At 45.4% G+C, this 13,817-nt stretch overlaps 1 protein-coding gene across 1 annotated transcript in view; it reads left to right on the forward strand.

The window, feature by feature from the left end:
• SERPINI2 (serpin family I member 2) overlaps positions 1-13,817 on the forward strand; it is a 95,928-nt gene that overhangs the window by 41,769 nt on the left and 40,342 nt on the right. The window contains exons 4-5 of the mRNA XM_073579131.1: positions 1,436-1,628; positions 3,828-3,925. Of these exons, the coding sequence (XP_073435232.1) occupies positions 1,436-1,628; positions 3,828-3,925 (291 nt within the window). The remainder of the gene's footprint in view (positions 1-1,435; positions 1,629-3,827; positions 3,926-13,817) is intronic.

Raw genomic sequence — 13,817 nt, forward strand, 5'->3', positions numbered from 1 at the left:
GGTGATATTTCCTTTTCCCTGTTGAGACTTGGAGCTATAGCAGTTAGCTATCCTCTTTGGTGCTGTTGGAGGAAGTCTGTTTTACCACTCTGAGTCTACTCAAGATAAGTGTTCCCCTTGTTTATTTATCCCAGTTGTCTTTAGTTGTAGTGGGGATTGACTAGTGCACACCCTGTACTTCCCAAAGCAGGGCTTATTGCCAGGGTCAGGCAGGGATTAGGTTCCTGCTTGGCAATAGGTACAGAACTTATATAGTGACATTTAAGGCAGACAGGGTGACGGTGACTAGAGCTGCCTATGGGTCCCCACTCCCACCTTCCCTAGTGTTGGGCTCCCTTCCCCTCATCCCTTCATGTTGCACTAAGTCTTCCCACACTTTGCGTGACACTACCATTCAGAAGCATGCCCTACCATTCAGGAGTTTGACCCACCATTTAAATGTCTGTCCTGCCATTCAGGAGTCTATTCTACCATTTAGAAATTAGTCCAGTTATTTGGGATTCTTAATCATTTAGGGGACTGTATCATAATTTAGAAGTTTGCCCTACCATTCAGAAGTCTTTCCTACTATTCAAAAGTCTTCCTTACCATTCTGAAGTTTGCCCTACCATTCAGGAGTCAGCCTTCCTACTATTTAGAAGTCTGCCATACGATTTTGACGTTTGCCCTACCATTCTGACGTTTGTCTTACCATTCAGGAGTTTTAACTCTGTGATGACTGCTAGATAAGTCCATTTTTTTTGCTTAATAACATAGTACAGGCAAAATAAATGAAAATTCTTAAAATAGTTTTCTATGAATATTAATTAAAAAAAATCCATCTCTATCGGGAGTGACTTTTCACAGCCTGTACAGCAGGTATATGGTACGTGCAAGTGGGGAAGAATGGTTGGGGTGTGTATGATGCTGGAAGACATTTCTTGTGTCTGATTTCACACTGCAGTTTTATCCACGGACAAAACAAGTCCACAGGGGACGATTAGTCAAGCAGGGGCCAAAAGAGTATCTTCAAGTACCCTGTCAGGATACTTAAGTATACTGCTAAAAATGAAGTATGGAATAGCGTAGTAAGCTATGCTATTTTCATAGATGGGATTGTGTAAAAAAATGTTTCCATTAAGTTTATACTGTATTATTAGCCTATGGGTTACAGATGTAAAGGTATGCTATCCATCATAGATATCCATTCAACAGATACGTCATAAACTTTGCAATAGCTTTTCATGGAGATATCTATTAAACGGATACCATTATAGCCTAGGTGTGACAGATGCGTAATAGTGGCATCTGTTACCCATAGGCTAAATTATAGGCCACAGCATCATTCAGTAACTAAAATCCTTGCAGACTGCTACCCCAGCGCTATCCTTCATAAAATGGTGCGTCTCATCTTTTTTCCACCTGTTAATTTCTCCTTATTCTTATTTGTTTCTAGGCTATTTTTCAGAGAATAATCTTAAATATAAAGTACTGGAACTTCCCTACAAAGGAGGCAATCTCAGTTTATTACTAGCTCTTCCTGCAGAAAACGCAGACATAGAAGACTTGGAAAAACAATTGACAGCAGCACGACTAAAAGACTGGAACAGCAACATGAAGGAAGAACAAGTTGATATCAGTTTGCCCAGGTAATGCTTTATATTTTACATGAATGATGCAAAAATGGACTTTTAACTATATTCAGAGTGCATAATAAATTCAGGAGGCAAAGGGGCTAAGGAAAAGTGGCTCATAAGAGGAGAAACATATTTCTCCGATAATATTTACTATAAACTATTGATTTATGTAGTTTGCTGAGACAAAAGTGACCCTATAAAATAAGCACATTTGAAAAAAAAAATTGAACAAGGGGGTAAACATTTGAGAAATACAGTTAATAAATTTAATTCCACCCAATTATTCACAAGAAACCCTTATCAATCAAGTAATAACTATGATCAGATTAAACTTACTACTTTCTACTAGAACTTCTCTGTTGTATAGATGCCCGCTTGGTGCCGTGTCCTCCAGGTGAGGAGTCCAGTAAACTCCCAGGTAGAGTGGGATACACCTTTCCAAGACTCCTTTCAGTGTTTGCCTTTCCTGGTCGTCTTACTGTGTTGGTTTCTCGCCTCTCCTACCCAACACCTCACAGTCAGTGTCCCAGGCCAGCAACCTTGTCAGGTAGCGTTCTCTCTGCACTCCCTTGCTCCTCTTTGGCTGCCTTTCCGGTGAAGATAACTGTGGCTTGTGGCTGAAACACCTACAGGTGCCTCTGCGTCTGGCTTGTAGCTGAGCCCGATGATCACTCCACTAGGCTAGGGGGCCAGTACCCCACTGCGACCTGGTCTCTCCACTAATGGATCGGGCCCCACGGGTGGCATCCGCACTACCCGTGCCCCTGAGACCCCTTCTGCTCCCCTCTAGGAGCTTGCTTCTGTCTGTTTCCTTTAGCTTTACCAGTGAACTGCTAGTCAGCACGTCTGCTCCCTTTCACTTCCTCCTGACGTTCTGCCTAACTCTGCACTGTTCTTCCTGCTCTCCTTCTGTTACACCCCACCCACCTCCCAACACCCTTTCCTACCCAGTAGGGCTGCCAGTGAGAAGGAACAGAACCCTGCTCTGTGATATGTGCTGGGATGTAGGTGTTGGAGTCCTGTGGGGTGCTCCCTCCTTACCTGAGAGTGGGGTACTACACCTCTGGGTGAGGTGCAGTACCTTTGTGGTGACTGAACCCTCAGGGGTGCCACACTATTCCTTTAAAAAGCTTTGCATGGTTTGAGGATGGTAGGACATCATTAGTCATGAGTCTCCTCTTTCTGACTTGCAGAGGTTGCCCATCAAAGGAAGGACTGCTGGTCAAATGAAGGAAGAGCAGACTGTCCCTCAAAGAGGGGTGAAGATCACGGGTTTATGGACGCTATTGTCCCACTTGTCTCAAAAGTAGGAGGAGTGGCATAAAAAATCCAAACATGGAGCTATGTGGTGTCATGCAGGATAAGCCTTATCCTCTGCTAGGATAAGTCAGCTCAGGCATTGCCTTTGACCAAATACAGTCTAAGGGCAAGTGCTGACGACCATATTTTTGGTCTGAGCGAATCCAACAAAACATTGGATCACACTTGTTATTCCATGGGGCAGTGCACATGGCTGATTTTTTTTACTTGGACCAAGTCTGTTAGAGGAAAAAGATTGCAGCATTCTTGGTCATGCAAGTCAATGGGTCCGTCAAAAAAATCGGTCCAAACTCAGATGACATCCAAGTGTGATCAAATTTTCACGGACTGACAGAATGGAGAAGTTGGAGATTTTATTTCCCGTCTTCTGCACATCCAAGAAAATCATATCACACTCTGATCAAACTCTAATCAAACTGATCAAAGTGCAATCAGAGTGTGATTAGCATAATCGGACCGATTTTCTCGGATGAGAGAAATTACAGTTGTGTGACCATACCCTAATAGAGAGCAGAACATGTGCCCAGAGTAGAATATAGTCTAAATAGAAAATTAGAACACAAGTTACTTCCTGTAATAGCCCAGCTGCATTCATAGTTCTGCTGATTGTTGGAAATCTACCATGCGATGAAATTATCACACAAACTCTGTCCATTCATGGTGGACTTACGAGTCTGCAGAATGAAGGATACAGCTGTGAATAATATTGGATTATACAGGATTAACGCAAAGTAAATCGTCTAATGTATTTACAAGTATGTGCAAGTTGCGCTGGCCTTCCTGTAAATTGTATTGCAGGTGTGAATATACTTTTACATGCGACACTGGTAGGAAAATGACAAGAGGATTGATGACCTTGTGCCAACATGTTGTAAAGTATTTTTTTTGCAGGTTTAAAATAGAACATAAAGTTGATTTAAAGCAATCTCTACTTCATCTGAACGTGTCGGATGTCTTCAACCCAAACTGCAATCTCTCTGGAATAACAGGTGCCTTAAATAACTTAATTCTGCTACTGTACTAATTTGCATCATGCAAAAATGAAGTGCAATTACACATAACACTTAGTGAATAAAGGAAGTTAAAAAGGCTCAATGGCAGAAGAGAAAAATCCTAATAAGACTGGATATAGAGACAACATTCCAACTGGCAGGAACGTTAGCGTGAGGAAGTCCATAAATTCACTTTCCACACTATTATCTTGACATGAGTTATAGACTTTGCATTCGTTCCTTGTAACAGAAATGGTTTTATTTGGATCCTTGGGCCTTTGCCACAGCTGCTAGCAATTAGGCTGAAAATACCAAATATCTAATAGATCGCATACCATGCCATCGTCCAGTAAGATTGAAATAACTGCTTAAAGAGATTGGGCCAGATTTATGAAACTTCTATGTTAGTATTTTGTCATGAAAAGTTTTGAAAAGTGGTAAAATTTTGTGGCTTTTAGCGTTCTCACACCATTTCATCCAGCACCGATTAATTGGTGAAGCTGAGGCGATATGGGGTGTAATGACGTCAAAGTCATGATGAGCAGTGGCATTTGCTATGCCACAAATCCTACTCCAGCAGGGATTGAAGTAGGATTTGTGGCAAGGTTCACACTGAGGTGTACACCTCTTGTCTGATGCACACACTTTTTCATAAATCAGTAGCGTCTGACTCCAGAACATCTTTTAATCAAGACCGCCATCATAGGTTGCCTCTCCCTTTTTGGTGCGGTCTCCGGCGCTGAGCCCGCACCTTTTCCGGCACATAACATCTGAATGGTCAGGGAATTGGAATCTATCCGCGGCTGTTAACATGTTAAATGCCATTGCCAATCTCTCACAGAGGCATTTAACTTGTGCATACTGGATGCACGTTATTAGCTCTATCCATTGGCGCCCCTGTCACATAACCGCAGGGTGCCGATGGGTTGACATTACAACCTGGGGTCTGCAGGAGACCCCTGTGGTTGTAATTCCCGAATTGCTATGAGCGCTGCCCCGTGGCCGTCACTCTTAGCAGATTATCATTTTTGCTACACATAGCAACTTCAAGTCTCCTAAGGAGACTATTGAAGCATGTAAAAAAGTAAAAGAAGTTTTAAAAAATATTTTAAAAATAAAATAAAAATTCAATTCACCCCCTTTTGCCCCATTTAAAATAAAACAATGGAAAAATAAAAACACATATTTGGTTTTGCCGCGTTCAGAAACTCCTGATCTATCAAAATATAAAAATAATTAATCCTATCGGTAAATGGCATACCAAGAAATAAAATCAAAATGAAAGAATTACAACATTGCTATAAAGTGCAATTATGGGTGATCAAAACATTGTATCTATCCCAAAATGGTATCGATAAAAACATCAGCTCAGTACGCAAAAAATAAGCCCTCAGAAAATTGAGCCCTTTTTTTGCCAAAATTTAAATTTTTCTTGTACCACTTAAATAAAAAAGAACCTTTACATGTTTGGTATCTACGAACTCATAATGTCCTGAAGAATCATAATGGCAGGTTAGTTTTAGCATCATGTTGCGATTTATTTATTTTTTTTTTTCTCAGTCCGATTTGTGCTGAGAAAAAAATTGTAGATGAGCAGTGACTCATAGATTAACATTGGTCAGGGTGGTCAGAGTGCAATACAATTTTTTTATTGGATTGCTCTCATCCTTTTTCTTTGCAGATGAGCCCAAAGACAGAGGCTACACAAAGACACAGGTCACACAGCTAAATAATGCTGTATGGCGCTGTTATTTCACAGAATAATGCAAGTGAATGGAGTCAAATTGGGATGCATCAGCTAAAGCAAGCATGGCAAGTAAGTCTCAAAAATCTGGAATCACTTGCATATTTTGTGATTTTTGTCACAGAAATTGCAAGTGATTCTTACTTTCTGTGACCTACTTGTGACACTTTATGGGATAAAATGTGACTTCCAGTTACATTCACTAAGCTGCGACGTGGCCATGATATACACCAACACTTGGCAGTGTGACCGATGTGATGGCTAAAGTCGTCATGTAGCCGCAGCCTAATAGCAATACTTTAATGCGTGATGGTCTTATCTGTCTAAAAGATTGTGGGAATTAGTCCATTTTGTTCACAAATCTATTATATTTTGTCATCATAGATGACCGTTTTCTTGTAGACACAGCAGGGAAACTGCCGTTTCTACTCATACAATCTCATTAAAGGGGTATTCCCATCTACAACATCCTATCCCAATATGTGGTAGGTGTAATAATAATAATAATATTAGCAAATCCTTCTAATAAGAAATGTTGAATAGTTCTTCTGATTTGCTTTCCCCATGTGCAGGCATTGCAGTAGCTTAGGTATCCATGGTTATAGCAACTAACCAACTAACTGCCACTATATGAGTGGTCGTAACCATGGATATCTAAGCTGCTTCAATGCACTCGCACATGGTGAAAGCGACATAGCGAATCAGAAGAACTATACTACATTTCTAGTTGGAGGCATTTGCTAATAATATTACACCTATTACATATTGGGATAGGATCTTGGAGATGGGAATACCCCTTTGGCTGGGACTCCACTACCGTGTGTGATGCAATAAACTCACACGAGTCTATCGCATCAACACTCGGCGCTGCCGACGGCACTCAGGACCGGAGCTGTCCGGCGTACAGTCAGTCCCCCGGTGTAAATCCATATCTGGGGGTTAAATAGTTTACAATCGGGAACGGTGCTCATGACCTGCGGTGAACTCTGCAGTGTGGGAAAGTGACAGTTCATTTTCCCAGGCTGCCGAGTTCATTGCAGGTCAGGCTGGGAGGCATTAGCACCGCTCCCGATTGTAAACTATTTAACCCCCAGATATGGATTTACGCTGTGGGACTGAGTGTTCGTCGGACAGGTATGTTATATTGTTGTTTTGTTATTTTTTACAGAAGATCAAGGGTTCTTTTATTTAATTAAAATACTTTATTCAGCGTTTGTGTGTGTTTATTTAAGCCTTTACAAACTTCAGGATTAGTAATGGATAGGTGTCTTATTGACACTTCTCCATTACTAACCAGGCTTAATGACCTTACAAAACAAAGGTGACATTAACCCCTTATTACCCCATATGCCATCACTACAGGGAAATGGGAAGAGAGAGGCTAAGTGCTGGAATTGGCGCATGTTATAGATGCGCCTTTTCTGGGGTGGCTGGGGGCAGATGTTTTTAGCCAGGGTGGGCCAATATCCATGGTCCCTTCCTAGGCTATGAATATCTGCCCTCAGTCACTGGCTTTCCCTCTCTGGTGCAGAAAATTGCGTGGGAGCCCATGCAATTTTTTCCCATGAATACATTCTTTTATTAAATACCTACAGGTCCCAAATTTTACACACATATACAGTTGTGGCCAAAAGTATTGACACCCCTGAAATTCTGTCAGATAATACTCAGTTTGTTCCTGAAAATGATTGCAAACACAAATTCTTTGGTATTATTATCTTCATTTAATTTGTCTTAAATGAAAAACACAAAAAGAATTGTCCTAAAGCCAAATTGGATATAATTCCACACCAAACATAAAAAAGAGGGTGGACAAAAGTACTGGCACTGTTCGAAAAATCATGTGATGCTTCTCTAATTTGTGTAATTAACAGCACCTGTAACTTACCTGTGGCACCTAACAGGTGTTGGCAATAACTAAATCACACTTGCAGCCAGTTGACATGGATTAAAGTTGACTCAACCTCTGTCCTGTGTCCTTGTGTGTACCACATTGAGCATGGAGAAAAGAAAGAAGACCAAAGAACTGTCTGAGGACTTGAGAAACCAAATTGTGAGGAAGCATGAGCAAGCTCAAGGCTACAAGTCCATCTCCAAAGACCTGAATGTTCCTGTGTCTACCGTGCGCAGTGTCATCAAGAAGTTTAAAGCCCATGGCACTGTGGCTAACCTCCCTAGATGTGGACGGAAAAGAAAAATTTACAAGAGATTTCAACGCAAGACTGTGCGGATTTTGTATAAAGAACCTCGACTAACATCCAAACAAGTTCAAGCTGCCCTGCAGTCCGAGGGTACAACAGTGTCAACCCGTACTATCCGTCGGCGTCTGAATGAAAAGGGACTGTATGGTAGGAGACCCAGGAAGACCCCACTTCTTACCCCGAGACATAAAAAAGCCAGGCTGGAGTTTGCCAAAACTTATCTGAAAAAGCCTAAAATGTTTTGGAAGAATGTTCTCTGGTCAGATGAAACAAAAGTAGAGCTTTTTGGGCAAAGGCATCAACATAGAGTTTACAGGAGAAAAAAGAGGCATTCAAAGAAAAGAACACGGTCCCTACAGTCAAACATTTCGGAGGTTCCCTGATGTTTTGGGGTTGCTTTGCTGCCTCTGGCACTGGACTGCTTGACCGTGTGCATGGCATTATGAAGTCTGAAGACTACCAACAAATTTTGCAGCATAATGTAGGGCCCAGTGTGAGAAAGCTGGGTCTCCCTCAGAGGTCATGGGTCTTCCAGCAGGACAATGACCCAAAACACACTTCAAAAAGCACTAGAAAATGGTTTGAGAGAAAGCACTGGAGACTTCTAAGGTGGCCAGCAATGAGTCCAGACCTGAATCCCATAGAACACCTGTGGAGAGATCTAAAAATGGCAGTTTGGAAAAGTCACCCTTCAAATATCAGGGACCTGGAGCAGTTTGCCAAAGAAGAATGGTCTAAAATTCCAGCAGAGCATTGTAACAAACTCATTGATGGTTACCGGAAGCGGTTGGCCGCAGTTATTTTGGCTGAAGGTTGTGCAACCAAGTATTAGGCTGAGGGTGCCAATACTTTTGTCTGGCCCATTTTTGGAGTTTTGTGTAAAATGATCAATGTTTTGCTTTTTGCTTCATTCTCTTTTGTGTTTTTTCATTTAGGACAAATTAAATGAAGATAATAATACCAAAGAATTTGTGTTTGCAATCATTTTCAGGAAGAAACTGAGTATTATCTGACAGAATTGCAAGGGTGTCAATGCTTTTGGCCACAACTGTACTATTAACAGTACGAGTGGTTTACTGTATGTAAACGATATCTCCAATCCTGTCAGCTTCTGCTATGATTTGACAAAAGCCAACAAATAAATTAACGGCTATTCTTCAATGTATCTCTCTATGAAATATAAAGATATATACACTGCTCAAAAAAATAAAGGGAACACTTAAACAACAGAATATAACTCCAAGTAAATCAAACTTCTGTGAAATCAAACTGTCCACTTAGGAAGCAACTCTGATTGACAATCAATTTCACATGATGTTGTGCAAATGGAATAGACAACGGATGGAAATTATTGGCAATTATCAAGACACGCTTCATAAAGGAGTGGTTCTGAAGGTGGGGACCACAGACCACATCTCAGTACCAATGCTTTCTGGCTGTTTTGGTCACTTTTGAATGTTGTTTGTGCTTTCACACTCCTGGTAGCATGAGACGGACTCTATAACCCACACAAGTGGCTCAGGTAGTGCAGCTCATCCAGGATGGCACATCAATGCGAGCTGTGGTAAGAAGGTTTGCTGTGTCTGTCAGCGTAGTGTCCAGAGGCTGGAGGCGCTACCAGGAGACAGGCCAGTACACCAGGAGGTGTGAAGGCGGCTGCAGGAGGGCAACAGTAGTAGGACCGCTATCTCAGCCTTTGTGCAAGTGTGGCCCCTTCTGAGGCTCAGTCGCCACAGAAGTACTGCACCTCCTCCTGAGGTGTGGTACCCCACCATCCAGGTAAGGTGGAGACACCTGACCACACTCCAACACCTGCACCGCACACCACAAAGTAGTGTAGCAAAGCACCTTCGGCGGCTCCATGCTTGGAGTATAGCAAAGCACCCATTGGTGGCTCCCTGCTTGGAACACGAAACATGCTGGGAGGTGGGTGGAGTTAGTTTATATTACAGAGAGCGGGAAGAGTTGAGGATTGAGAAGTCAGTTGGTTAGAAAGTTGGAGAGAAGAAGTTCCCCGGAGAGATCGATAGATGGATGGAAGTGCTGCAGCAGATCCCAGTGACCTGGGTCTGTTGGCACAGGAAAGGAAGAGAGAGCAACATAGACTGAAAGCCTGATTCTCCATAGAAAGGAAGATTAGTATGGAACGTGAGGAGTAAAAGAGAACAGAGGACGTGGGTTAGAAGAGAACCCTTCCTAGAAGTTCTAAGCGCAAGGTCGGGGCCCGGTCCCCGAGGTTCTATTGATACTAGTGGTCCTGCAGCAGACACCGGAGGAATAGAAGTAGTGACCACTTTATTCCCACACAAGACTTGGGGGCACAACAGCAACTGGATAGTGAGCCGGGACTTAGTAGCAAGGAGTCCCCGAAGCAGGCTACAGCTGTCTGCCGTACAAGTAGAGTTCATAAGAACATCGGACAGGAGGAACTCCAGTGTAACTCAGTACTAGGAGTACTTCATTTAAAGGCGCTATAAGAGGAGATGTTCAGAAAGGCACATGTTGGCGGAGTGTTGGAAAGGAGTATTCCATCTGGCCTGGAGGTTGACTGAGTCCCTGACCCGGAGGACATGGCACGGAGGCAGGCACCTGTTTGTACAACAGACTGTGAGTAAAGCTTTGGAACTACATGCCCTGGTGGCCTCCACTCATTCCTGCGCCAACCTGCCCAGCACTGCCACATCCCTTGCACCAGACACTACACCATCTACGTGTCACTTCACCTACTCTGCCCTGGGACTACAGCCCTGCCTGTGGAGGGCTATAACATCATTGCTGCACCACACCATCAGTCCCAGAGGATCTGTCTGCAGCGTCGGATTACATCTCTATTGCTGAACACCACAGGTGGCGTCACGAACTATTCATCTAATCAACTACATTCCACCATTCAAACCCCCTTTTTACATTGGGCATCCAGGGCCACGGATCGGGTCACCGCTGCTGTGACACCTTCCCCTCTGAGTTACCGGCCCGGTACCGAGTACCCCACAGCCCTGGGAGGGCGACCCAACCTGGCATCACAAACAGGATGACGAGACCCGATGCCATCGGGTTCTGTGTGCCTAAGACTCAAACCTTTTGAAAATGTGCAGAAGATCCAATTTAATAGACTGTAAAATGAACGCTAGAAATGGCCGCCGGCGCGGTGAAGAAAGGCGTGACAACATGGGTGGTCCTAAGAAAAGACCGCGAACTGTCCTGCGCCTCCCCTGTCTGAACTTCTATGCGACAGCAACATGGCCCACCCCCCGAGGGGTTTATATACTGGCCTGGTATGGAGGAGTTGGAAGAAGACGCCGCCCTCAGAAGGAGGGGTGGGAGACAGTGGCGGGAAAAGAGCCCAGGAAGGAGGGAGAACGCCAGAACGCCATATTGGAAGGAGAAGGGAGGAGGCCTGTGGAGCGCGAGGAGGTCGAGCTAAATCTCCTCGGCGCAATGGCTGAAGGCTCCGACCCCACTTCCCAGATGAACCGCCGACAGCTGGAGGAGATTACCCATCTAACACACCATCTGCGGCTGAGGCAGGAGGCATTATTGAGGATAAACTGGCAGCATGCCCCGGAGGGGCCTACACCCGCGGTAGGAGGAGTTGTATGAGACCCTGGGAGCTGAAGCGGAGGAAGAGGAGCTCCCGCCTGGAGCTGACGCGGCTGTGCAGGTCCCACCGGAGGCCCCCACGGGCCTAGAGCTGCTATCCGTTCCACTGCCGCCTCCGATATCCACCCGGGCAGTCACAACCACCACCGCTGCCCTCAAGCCTGCACGGGAGCCAGAGCACCGCCAGGAGGCCCCAGGTACGTCTGATGTCCCTACACCTGGGAAAGCTTTGGGGTGTACCGCGGTCGCAGCGGCTGGCCAGGTCGTGCTAGATTTGGTCTGGGACCGGGATACCACCCCCCGGGAGAACCATCTGAACCCCTGGCGGTGGTGCCGCGGTCCACGGAGTGCAGAGGGCGGTCCCAGGAAGAGGAAGAAGGGACAAGGGACTACTGTCAGGAAACCATCCGCCAGCTGGCAGCCGAGCAGCGGGAGGTTGGCTGTGTTGGGTCCTGATCTGGACCGCAAAGAGAGAGCCCGTGCTGGTCCCTATGGGTCCTGGGATTCGGCAGGATGGGGCCAGGTTCTTAATGTGAACCACGAGCGGGGGTTTGGTTTTATCTCTGACCCCATAGGGATCTCCGACCTGTTCTTCAATCGGAGAGATGTGGAGTCTCATCTGAAAAAGGGACACCCTGCTCGAAACCTGCAACCAGGGGATTACGTGACTTTCACCCGGCATGAGGGGCTAAGGGGATAGTACGCCCTAAATATACACCGCATCCCACAGGATTTCATCACGGCCTACAGGCAGGAGAAGCCTGCTGTTCTTCCACCCACAGTGATCACCAAGACTGTGTTTGTGCCGACCCCCATGTGCCAGGCTACGGTAACACCCATCCCACAGCCTCAAATCACCACCCCTGAGGTACCTCAGGCAGCAGCCATGCCATCTGGGAACCGGCAATTCCTCAACCCACCAGGAGGTGGACACCCAGAGCATCTCCCCTGGAAGCAGCCCAAGCACCCTTGCACCAGACACTACACCATCTACGTGTCACTTCACCTACTCTGCCCTGGGACTACAGACCTGCCTGTGGAGGGCTATAACATCATTGCTGCACCACACCATCAGTCCCAGAGGATCTGTCTGCAGCGTCGGCTTACATCTCTATTGCCGAACACCACAGGTGGCGTCACGAACTATTCATCTAATACACTACATTCCACCATTCAAACCCCCCTTTTTACATTGGGTGCCCAGGGCCATGGACAGGGTCACCGCTGCTTTGACACCTTCCCCTCTGAGTTACCGGCCCGGTACCGAGTACCCCACAGCCCTGGGAGGGTGACCCACAAAGAGAAACAGGAGGAGCACTGCCAGAGTCCTGCAAAATGACCTCCAGCAGGCCACAAATGTGCATGTGTCTGCATAAACGGTTAGAAACCGACTCCATGAGGATGGTCTGAGTGCCGGACGTCCACAGATGGGGGTTGTGCTCACAGCCCAACACCGTGCAGGATGCTTGGCATTTGCCACAGAACACTAGGATTGGCAAATTCGCCACTGGCACCCTGTGCTCTTCATAGATGAAAGCAGGTTCACACTGAGCACATGTGACAGACGTGACAGAGTCTGGAGATGCCGTGGAGAGCGATCTGCTGCCTGCAATATCCTTCAGCATGACCAGTTTGGCCGCACAGCCCTCCATGTGCTCGACAGAGGTAACCTGACTGCCATTAGGTACCAAGATGAGATCCTCAGACCCCTTGTGAGACCATATGCTGGTGCGGCTGGCCCTGGGTTCCTCTTAATGCAGGACAGTGCCAGACCTCATGTGGCTGGAGTGTGTCAGCAGTTCCTGAAAGATGAAGGCATTGAAGCTATGGACTGGCCCGCCTATTCCCCAGACCTGAATCCGATTGAACACATCTGGGACATCATGTCTCACTTCATCCACCAACATCACATTGCACCACAGACTGTCCAGGAGTTGGCAGATGCTTTAGTCCAGGTCTGGCAGGAGATCCCTCATGGCAACATCTGCCGACTCATCAGGAGCATGCCCAGTTGTCGTAGGGAGGTCAAACAGGCACGTGGGGGCCACACACACTACTGAGCATCATTTACTTGTCTTGAGGCATTTCCACTGAAGTTGGATCAGCCTGTAATTTGATTTTCCACTTTGATTTTGAGTATCCTTCCAAATCCAGACCTCCATGGGATATTAATTTTGATTTACAGTAATCATTTTCATGTTTTCTTGTTCTCAACGCATGCCACTGTGTATATGTGTCACTATATTATATATATATATATAAAATATACACACCTATTCTATGTGTATACATTTATTCTATATTTTCTATTATAACCTGTCAGTGTGATTTTACTGTATAGCCG

Source organism: Dendrobates tinctorius, unplaced genomic scaffold (genome assembly GCF_039654945.1).
Source record: "Dendrobates tinctorius isolate UK_male_01 unplaced genomic scaffold, ASM3965494v1 ptg000060l, whole genome shotgun sequence".
NCBI lineage: Eukaryota > Metazoa > Chordata > Amphibia > Anura > Dendrobatidae > Dendrobates > Dendrobates tinctorius.